The sequence below is a fragment of the Haemaphysalis longicornis genome, unplaced genomic scaffold, assembly GCF_048455015.1.
Source record: "Haemaphysalis longicornis isolate Haplotype H1 unplaced genomic scaffold, Haemaphysalis longicornis Haplotype H1 scaffold_109, whole genome shotgun sequence".
NCBI lineage: Eukaryota > Metazoa > Arthropoda > Arachnida > Ixodida > Ixodidae > Haemaphysalis > Haemaphysalis longicornis.
The window spans coordinates 873535-884233 of NW_027526213.1; the positions used below are offsets into that span (position 1 = coordinate 873535).

The window sequence follows — 10699 nt, forward strand, 5'->3', positions numbered from 1 at the left end:
AGGGCATCGTCGATCCGCGGCATAGGATACACATCCTTTTGGGTAATTTTGTTGAGGGCCCGATAATCTACACAAAAACGCACGGAACCATCCCTTTTCTCCACCAGGACGACTGGGGAAGACCAAGGACTGGATGAGGGCCGAATAACGTTACGCTGCAGCATATCGTTCACGTTCTCCTCAATTACTTGCCGTTCTGATGGGGAGACTCGGTACGGGCGGCGGTGAACAATAGTTGATCCATCAGTTTTGATGCGATGCGTAGCTGCAGGGGTGCGAGGAAGGAACTTTGAATGGGTGTCGAACGAGGCACGGTGCTTGTGTAAAAGTTCCAGTACTGAAGATTTCTGGGATGGGGTAAGGTCCGGACCGATGGTGACCGCAAGAGACGGCGTAGAGGAAACGGTCGTGGAAGGCCCACTGCCTGTGGAAAGAGTACCAGACGGAAGGATGGACACGTCGTCGGCAGAAACAGAAGCAATCGCACAGCCTTGCGGGAGCAGAACCGCTTCGGAGGTCGTATTACGCACAGGGATAAAGGCGCGCCCTCGGGAAAATCGTACCAGACAAGCGGCTACTGCAAGACCTCGTGAAAGGAGGCGGCCGCACGGAATGGCCAGTACATCGCCGTCAAGGATTTTGTCAGCGGAAACTGAAAGAATGTGCTCTTGGCGGGCGGGCACAACGTGATCGGTACGTAGCACCAGACGAGGCGTACTTGTTTCCGGGACAGCTGAGTGATGAACGTCTGTGATGCTAATAGCAGGAGTGCGGCAACAAATAACAGCGGAAGTCGACGAAAGAAAGTCCCACCCAAGAATAAGCTTATAGGGGCACTCCGAGATCACCGCACACTGAATGTGATGACACAGCCCGTCGATAGAAACGCGTACCGTGCAGAATGCAGAAGGTTGGATGGACGTGTCGTTCGCACCACGTAATAAATGGCCACTGTATGGGGTTTTTACCTTTCGTAGTCTCTTACAAAAGTCAGCTCGAATAATAGAAATACTTGCTCCAGTGTCCACCAAAGCTCCGATATCGTTACCTTCAACTGATACTAACAACAAGTTCGATGGGTGTTCTGGAGGAGTTGCTAATTTACCGATAGATGCAGTTTCCCCTCCAAAAACTGCATGACTTAGTTTTCCGAGAGGTGGGTGGGGTCATGCACGACAGGGCGAAGCGGAGACACAGATCGTCGAAATGGTGATGGGGAACGACGTCGCGACGCACGAGAATTGGTCGGGGACTCGGAAGTGGCAGGAGGAGAGGACCGCCGTGGCGGAGATGGGTAACCCCTCTGGCGGTAGTCGTAACGAAGGTTTGGTCGGTCACGTTCGTACGTGTCGTAGCCACGTCGCTCATCAATTAAACGCCTCCTACAGAACCGCGAAATGTGCCCGCGAATTCCGCAGTAGAAACACACCGGCCGGTTGAAAGAGGGCTGAGGGCGCTGCGGTCGCCATGCTGGATAGTAAGGCTGCGGCCCAGGGACCGTGTTGACCGCTGCCACATAGCCAGGAACTGGTTGGGCGGGGACGCCTGCCACGGACAGAGGCGGCCTGCCAGCCACTTCGGAATAGGATGGCGTGACTGGAGGAGGGGTAAGATCTGCGGGAAGTCTTCCGTGAGTACACGCGGCAAGCTCCTCTCTAATGATCTCTCGCAGGTTAGGTGTAGACGAGTAGGGACTGGTAGAAGAGACGTGCACAGAGGTGCGGCCGTCAAGTTCTTCCCGGATGAGTTCGCGTATTAGAGCTCGGAGGTCCTCATCGCCGCTGTTGCGGGCCATGGTACCCTGCTGGAGACGGAGCGACTGAAGGTTGTCCAGGCGTTGGCACGTTGTCCTCACATCCGAAACGGTAGTCGGGTTCTGAAGGGCCAGGGCATTAAAGGCGAACTGGCCGATCCCTTTCAAGATGTGGCGTACGCGATCAGCCTCCGTCATGTCTTTGTTGACCTTTCGGCACAGGGCCACAACATCTTCAATGTACGACGTGTACGTCTCACAAGGATGTTGGAATCGTCCCTCCAGCTTCTTTTTCGCGATGTCTGAGCAGGCCGAGGAAGAACCGAAAATCTGGCGCAGCTGGGTGGTGAAATCGTTCCAGTCATCAATGCGGTGCACATTGTTCCGGAACCACGTTTTGGCCACTTCGTCCAGGGACCACGAGACGTTTTCAAGCTTCGCGCGGTCGTCCCACCTGTTAAAGGCGCTGACGCGTTCGAAGGTATCAAGCCACTCGTCAACGTCCTCATTACGAAGGCCAGCGAACATCGCTGGATCCCGCTGGCGGCTGGTGACGAAGTACGGTGGGACGGCGGCTGAGCCCGCCCCACCGGTTCCGCTGCCGGTTCCACTGCCGGTACCGCTGCCGGTTCCGGTGGCACGTTCCGCTGTCATAGGCATGGCGTCTCGCAGCAGGCGACGACCCGAACGGAGCTCCAGGGGTACACTCAGAGATGGAGGACGAGGGACCAAGACGCACGCTCCACCACTTGAGAGACCACGGTTTGCGTGGCCGTTTATTCCAACGCTCGGGCCAAGGAAGCAGATCAAGCGGTGATGATGATTATTTACAAGTGATGATGATGCCGAGCCTATCGGGGCTAGCACTGATGATAGTGGGTGATTACGAAGAAGCGTCCGTACCATAACGCAAAGTACTGGGAGCGTAGTCACTGGGTCTCACAATATCTCTAATTTTAAATCTATATCCCTGACATGTACAATCTGTAAAATCTTGGAGCACATATTACTTAAACATGTAACTGCTTTCCTAGAAGAAAAACGTATATTATCTCTCTATTAGCATGGCTTTCGCCGAGGTCTTTCAACCATAACCCAATTAATGGAATTAACTTATGAGGTATCGCAGAGTATTGGCAATCAAAAACAAACTGATCTAATCTTCCTCGATTTTGCCAAAACATTTGACAAGGTATCACACAAGAAGCTAATAAAAAACTTGAAGCCACCCTAGGAAATTCTGCAGTTCTTAACTGGATCAAAAATTATCTAACTGATCGTACACAGTATGTGGAATTTAACAATGAAACCTCTGCTACCACCTCCGTTACATCTGAATATCCGCAAGGCTGTGTGCTGGCCCCAATTTCGTTTCTCTGTATTAATGATTTGCCTACAAATATTAAGGAAAAAAAATCTAATTATTCGCGGATGACTGCGTGCTCTATCGAGAAATAAACTCAACCGATGACCACGTAGCTTTAAATACTGCTTTACAAGATGTTCCCTGCTGGTGCCGTAAATGGCAGATGTCACTCAATACAAACAAGTCTACATTGTTATCGGTAAGTAAAATAAACTAGGTCAAATTTTCCTTACACTATTTATGACATCCCAAAACTAGAGTAAATTAGCAAAATTATCTCTGAAATATTATAACGGAAGATCTAAGATGGGACGCACACAGGTTATGTTACTTCAGCTGCACTACGCCGCTTGTTTACACTCAGATACCGGCTCCGCCAGGCCCCGCCTCCTCTAAACTGCTTGCATACACTTCCCTTGTGCGATCATTACTTGAATATGGTAATATCATTTGGTCACCATTCACAGAATAGCAAATCACGAAGCTGGAAGGAATAACGAAAGGAAAGCCATGAGGTTCATCTACAACAGGTACAGACATATATATTCTCCGACTGAACTAATTAAAAACGCTGGCTTACTTACTCTTATGAATAGAACAAGGTTAGCAAGTGCGAAATTTATGCATGAATTAATCGATGGTTATCTAAACATTGATGTATCCGCCTATCTCACGTTTGACCTAACCAGAACAACACGCCAAAAATACCCAATGAGACTTAACGAATACTCCATCAACACAAATTGCTTTAAGTACTCATTCTTTCCGATGGCCACTAATGAATGGAATAAACTGGATCCGAGTATTTCGAGCACTATCGAATTATCGAAGTTTCTAACCCTCGTCGAAAATGAACTATGTATTATGCAAGCGGAATCACTTGGTTTATTCTAATTTGTGTGTTTGTGTGTACATTGTACCAGCGAAATATCGTGTTATATTTTTTCTTTAATCAATATTTAGTACTGAATCCAGGCGAAGGGGAAATACCCTGTTGATTCTTGAGTATGTTTCTCTTTTTGGTGTGTCCTTACTTGAATTACTTCAACATATCGTTGGGTAGTTTCTTATTATTGCTTTTCATTGTTGTGTTTCTTGATGCATATGCCAATGTTTCAACCATTATTCAAGGCGCTGCATTTATTTTCTTCCAGCAACTTTTCTTTACACTAATGTTTTACGCCTCCCTTGATATGAAAATGTAAATGATCCGATTCTGTTAGTTTAATTCTGTACTTTATGGCGATGTATGTGTCTCTATTGTGTACTTATTCGAATTTTTATGTTCACGTCCTTCCTGCTAAAATCTCTAATGGGATTGGCATTATGTAAAAACAAATAAATAAATATGTTACAAAAGGACTTACTACACAAGCATTAACAATGAACTGCTGTCATTCACCGATAATTTCTTGCGAGCACACGGCTCGCGTTCCATTGAAGAAAACTACCCGCCGCGTGGCTCAGTGGCTAAGGCGTTGCGCTGCTGAGCACGAGGTCGCGGGTTCGATTCCCGGCCACGGCGGCCGCTATTCTGATGGAGGCGAAAAGCAAAAACGCCCGTGTGTACGAGGTTTCGGCGCACGATAAAGATCCCCAGTTGGTCAAAATTAATCCGGAGCCCTCCACTACGGCGCCCCTCATCGCCTGCGTTGCGTCGGCGCGTTAAACCCCACAATACCGTTGAAGAAAACTGGGTTATGTTAAATTAAATCAACACGTTCATTCCAACCATCAGCACAAAAACTAAAAACACCGCTCCTTGGTATAACTAGCAGCTTCGACGCCTCAATACAAAAAGAAATGTCTTTATCACCGTTCCAATAAAACGACGACTTTTCCGATAGCTGGCTCCGTTACAAAAGATGCGATAAAGGATATTAGGCACTGTTTGCATGAATTCACCGTTATTTTTTAAAGCAAAGCTTTTTACCTCTACCCCCAAGGGTGCTTTCGCGACCGTTCAGCGAACAAATAAAAGAATTTGCTGGCACCACCGGGAATCGAACCTGGAACTGATAGACTAACACAGCGAGAGCCCGTTGTCTTACCGATTTAACTACGAGCCCACGCGAAGACGAGGAAGATAGGTGGTGTACTCACCAAGCACATCTACGGGTTTACCCCCTGCGTTCTCGCTGAATGCCACGTGAAAGCGTCAAGCGACCACTCACACCCGTCTAGCGGCCCTGTGCGCACCTTGCTCATGTGCTAAGAGTCACAAAATTAAAGGAACCTCACACCAATGCATGGTATCTCACTTCTAGTACGCCAATGTGCTAAAGCCTGTGGCCTCCAGTGTTCACGTAAAAATCACAGCTCCTTGTCGTCCACCCTGGCGCCAAATCAAGGAATACATTCAAATACTCCTTGATGTCCAGGCCATCACTCCAAGCCCCAGCATCAAGATACTGGGCCTACATCTCGAGGCTAACACCAAGAGTGACGTCTCCTTGCAGCGCCTAAAAAACAGCAATAATCAAATCATACACATAACACATGATCAGGCGACTTCCCACCAAGAAGTGAGGCCTAAAGGAATCCGGTACATTTCGATTAATTGAAGCTTTTGTCCTCTCGAGAATCACTTACGTCAACCCCCTGTCTTCTTCTCGAAAAGGAAGACATAGAGATGCTTTATATAATGATTAGAAAGGCGCTCGAGCAGGCCATTGGTCTTCTCATGAGTGCATCCACACACAGGCTGCTTAGCACGGGTCTCCACAACACGGTGGAAGAGCTGATAGAAGGTCATCTTTCTAACCAGTAGGTCCGTCTCAGAACTGCGGCGGGTAACCGCATCCTTCACCAGATTGGCTGGGCAGCCCAGAATGTCACTCCGCTTGACGTACTCCCAGACTCTTGGCGACTAAAACTAAAGATATTCCCTTTGCTTAGAAATATGAACCCCTCACATGACGAGGGTCAGCGAAAAGCACGGGCTCAAGCGCTAAACACCACCCTCGGTGGGGATCATGCAGTTATCTACACAGACGCCTCCAAACATCGCGGGCAGCAATACGCCATCATCGTGGCTACCTCCAGAACAAACCTCCTTGCGTGTACCTCGCTTAGGACCCAAGAAATGACGGCAGCAGAAGAGGCAGCCATCACCTTGGCTCTCACTCAACCAGGGGTTCGGAGGGTAGTCACCGATTCCCAGCAAGCCTACTGGAATTACCAGTGGGGTTGGGTGTCCTGACCTGCACTGCGCGTGCTAAAAAACCACTCCCAAAACGATTCCATTCAGCACATCTGTACACCCCCTCACGCTTCAATGGAGGGCAACAAATATACCCACCCAACAAGCCTGCGCTTTTACCTCCCGTGCTATAGAGCTGCACGAGAACAGTCACCCGTTTGTCACGTTCAGGTAGATAACCCAGCATTATCGCCTTCTGAGACAGACTGTACCTTCGACTTACCCTCACATTTCAAGAGAACAACAAACTACCCTACGGCTCATACAATCCAGGGTCCTTCCCACAGCCTACGCGTCTTCACTTAATGCATCCGAATCACTACTACGCTTAATGTAAATTTTGCTCAGAAGTAGGAACACTGGGCCCCGTAATGGAGGTGTGCGACTTTAGTCCTGAGCACCCTCCTCTCTTTCCGTCAACAACCCAACAAGAGCAATGGGAGATGCTGCTGTCCAGGCTCTCTCTACCTACCCCGCTTCAGCGGGTGGACAGAACACAGGCCGCGCGGACTGCATATGGGCCCCATAGAAGAAGCAATCACTCCCCAGGGCTGCACTCCGGGGAGTTCAGAAATCTGAACAAAAGTATTTCTTCCTCCTCCTCCTCCTCGTCTGCCGCAAATCTCTTCGCCTCCTTCCGCGGCGCAGAGACGGAGAAATCCGACCGTCTAACACCGGGTTGGAGCTTACTTTAATTTTATAAAAAAAAGTTTCCACTCTTGTGCTAAACCAATAAAACTCAACCAAACACCGTTCATGCATTATGCATTGATTTAACCTTACCAAGAATATGTCTTTCAAGTAATAAATGGTGTGGTTAAGTACATTTCACTTCTCTCTGGTTTTACTATTTGTAGAACGATGTGAGTGAATTTAAGTGACGTCGCATGGGTAATCGTTATGGGTGCCGTTTACAGCTTTGATTTCCAACCACATTCACGGGGTGGATTGGCGCGATTTTTTCAACCATGACTTTCATCCAGGTTAAAAAATAACCCTCAGAAATTTTGCGTGTTATCAATCCTGTTAGCGATCCTGACATCGTCCTCACTGACAGTAATTATGATGTCATTCTCATGCATCAGTGTGCACAGGTTTTAAACCGCATTCATATCAGTATTCACGTGTTAAGACATCACATCATTCCTTAAATTTAACTTCATTCCAGATGTCAGCATGCAAGAAATAATAATCAGTGAAGCGCGAATATTTACCTTGCTCAGTCTACTCAAAATTTTTCCTTCTTCTGGTCATGTAGGCTGCAATACCAATATACTGAAACATTTATCAGCTAGCATTTCTCCCATACTTGGTGCTCTTTTTTCCCCATCCTTAGCATCAGGTTGCATCCGCCATTACGGGCGAATTGCAAAATTAATTCCAATATTCTAATATGGGGAACGCTTTTTACCCCTAACTATCGCCCTATTTCGTTAACAAGTAACATTGGTAAACTCCTCGAACATATATTACAAACACAAATTATCAACTACCTGGAGCATCACAACATTAACCATAATTACCAACACGGATTCAACAGAGGATATGCTTGTAATTCATAGCTCGCAGGTTTCATTCATGACATTCATTCAGCCCTCGATGGTGGATCCGAAGTTGACGCCATTTCTCCTGACTTTTCAAAAGCTTTCGACCATGTTGCTCATCACAGGCTCCTTACAAAACTTCCTCGGCCTAACATTAACCCTAACATTTTATCATGGGTAAAAGACTTTCTTTCATCACGCGTACAGTTCACGCCTGCAAACACCTGTACCTCTTCTTCCAAACATCTTACTTCCGGAGTCCCCCAGGGCAGCGTACTAAGACCTCTACTTTGTTTAATCTATATTAATTACTTACATCCTGTGTTTCTTCCCCAATACGAACTTTTCCTGGTGACTGTGTGATTTACCGAATACTTTTCTTGCGATAATGACCATGAATCTTCACAAATTTATCTTAACGCCATCTATTTATGGTGCTCATCCTGGCTAATGACCCTGAACCATTCCAAAACTGAGTATATGTCCTTCACTAATCATGCCTCCCGCTTTCCTACCTTCAACGTGCACAATCATATTGTCTTTGACCTCGTCTTCATTTTTAAATATCTCAGAACTCACCTACAACCTGATTTGCCATGGCATTATCACATGAAACACACCCTGGCTTCCGCAAATCACTCTTTCGGTTTTCTAAAGCGTAACCCTAAACATGTTCCTTCTGACATTCACAAACTTGTCTTTACTACACTTATACATTTTAAAATTCAATATGCTCAGCCTGCGGTCTCCATCAGGTACACATGCAACTGATATCGAATCTTTAAAAAACCGTGCTACTCGCTTCATATATTCAGATTACTCACCTCATTCAAGCTCTAGCGCCACAGCACTAAAATGTCGCGCCGAACTACCGGATCTAGCACCTCACCGCCAACTTTGCGCCTATCACTGTTCCATAAGCTTTACACGCACGCGTCCCTTCCCGATGATTTCTTCGAGCGACCTCCCGTAATTTTCCCTCGCCGAGACCACTCCTACAAAGCTAAACGCATGAACTGCCACTCATCCGCTTTAGCCCGGCCTATCCGCGTACCATAGTCGAATGGAACAGTCTACCATCTCATATGGCCTCTCAAAAAGACAAAACAAAATTCCAGCAACTAGTTCAAGAGCTAACCTAAGACTTAGCCGTCGCTTGGGGTTTTTCTTTTCCGTCTCTCAAAAGGTGCACTAAACATTTTTGTTTTTGTTCAATATTTTTTTGTCGTGTTGGTAGGTTGTACTTCGTGTCATGCTTGAATTTGAAATATTTGGATTATATTCTTTTCTTTTTTGTTGTTATTGTGTATTGAATTTTGGTTATCCCTTTTTTCAAGCTTACAGTGTGTATTTATTTGCGTTTACAGTTTGAACACCCCTGCTTCTTTTTTTACCCTTTCTTTGATAACGATGGTACAATACGTCTGCTAGGTAACACCCTTTGTAATACCCCCTCATGGGGGCCTTTATGGGTACTCTGAAAAAATAAAATAAATACAATGAACAATAAACAGTAAATTGTACATATTACTTAAGAAAAATTTTAGTATGCTTTTTTTGTATTCAAGCCACACGTATAAAAAAGGCATGGCTTATTTGTTTCTGAAGCTTGTGAGTGGCTCTACCTTAGGAGCTACAAGAACATGTTCTGCAGATTGTTCTCATTTTTCTCAACAATAACAGTGGTCGTGCAAGCAGGGTAGGTACATTTGTTAATGCAAACTGCGTACAAGCGATGTATTTAGAACATAACAATGCACATGTTTAGAGCCGTAGTACTTCTCGGAACCTTCTATTTGTCCATTATGTGTCTTCTGCGTTTGCGTTCAATAAAATCGCGAACAACTCAAGAGTTTTGAACTCGGTAATGATACAGCTAGCATAGTACCAACACCGATGCTATTCCGATAAATATGTGCACATGGTGAAACTAAACACAGGTCACCGGGCTAGTTATTATTTAAAGAATTAATATCAGCCTCACGAACATTCATTGAAAGTAACGGATCGCTATCCCGGCGTACACATTCCCTGAATTCCAAGATTTTCCTGGCAGGTCCGACACAAATGTTAACACGATCGGCTTCAATTCAAATGATTGCCGCACTGTACAAATCGCCTTGTTCCTTTAGGACTCAAACTACCACGCAGAAACAATCCATAGAGAACACAAAAAGTCATACATGCCAAACGACAAGACACAAGAGTACGTAAATCTTTAAAGAAAAAGGGCGCGAATGCTTCCAACTCATCTACCCTGACACCTGCAATAAAAAACTTCAAATCCAATTCAACAGAAGCACGACAGTACTACTTCAAACACTTCCTTCCTTTATAAAAATAACCCGGTGGGTAGATTGGCCACAAAAAAGAAAAAATTGTGGACCACGTGCGGCCGCATGAAGACTTGGAGGAAAAGAAAAAATTACACCATCTTCCCGTGGGGAACCCTGATGAGGATGCGAAGCATCGTGGCGGTTCCGTGTGGTTCCATTGTGTTGCCGTAATGTTGAGTGATCTGGTTTTTACTAGCGCCAGAGAGAATTACGCGTCCGGGTCCACACCGGTGGCAAAGGCACGCAAGTACTGTTGTGTTACGGTGAGTAGGCGGTTGTTCTCCAGGCGCCGAAACTCGTCCATCATGTTCTTGTCGATGTTGTCTCTGTGGTACAATCGGTAGTCTCCGTCAGCGTTGGTGAGGTAAAGGTTGTTGACATTGGTGCACCGGCTGGGAGCAATGTACACGCCCTCCTCTTTGCAGCGTTGTCTTCTCCTTTTTCTTCTTCGGCGGTTCCCCTACGGGAACATGACGACGGTGGTTGAACGCGAACCTA

The 10699-nt window shown here is 46.3% G+C and overlaps 1 protein-coding gene across 1 annotated transcript; it reads right to left on the bottom strand.

Annotated features, from left to right (window-relative positions):
* Positions 1-599: 599 nt before the first annotated feature.
* On the bottom strand, positions 600-3826 carry LOC144160583 (uncharacterized). Its single transcript, XM_077691832.1, has one exon. The coding sequence runs from the start codon at positions 2657-2659 to the stop codon at positions 1142-1144; it is 1518 nt and encodes a 505-aa protein (XP_077547958.1). The 5' UTR covers positions 2660-3826; the 3' UTR covers positions 600-1141.
* Positions 3827-10699: the final 6873 nt, after the last annotated feature.

Excerpts from the sequence above, each read along its gene's own strand:
- LOC144160583 (XM_077691832.1), bottom strand. The coding sequence starts at position 2,659 with ATGGTACGGACGCTTCTTCGTAATCACCCACTATCATCAGTGCTAGCC.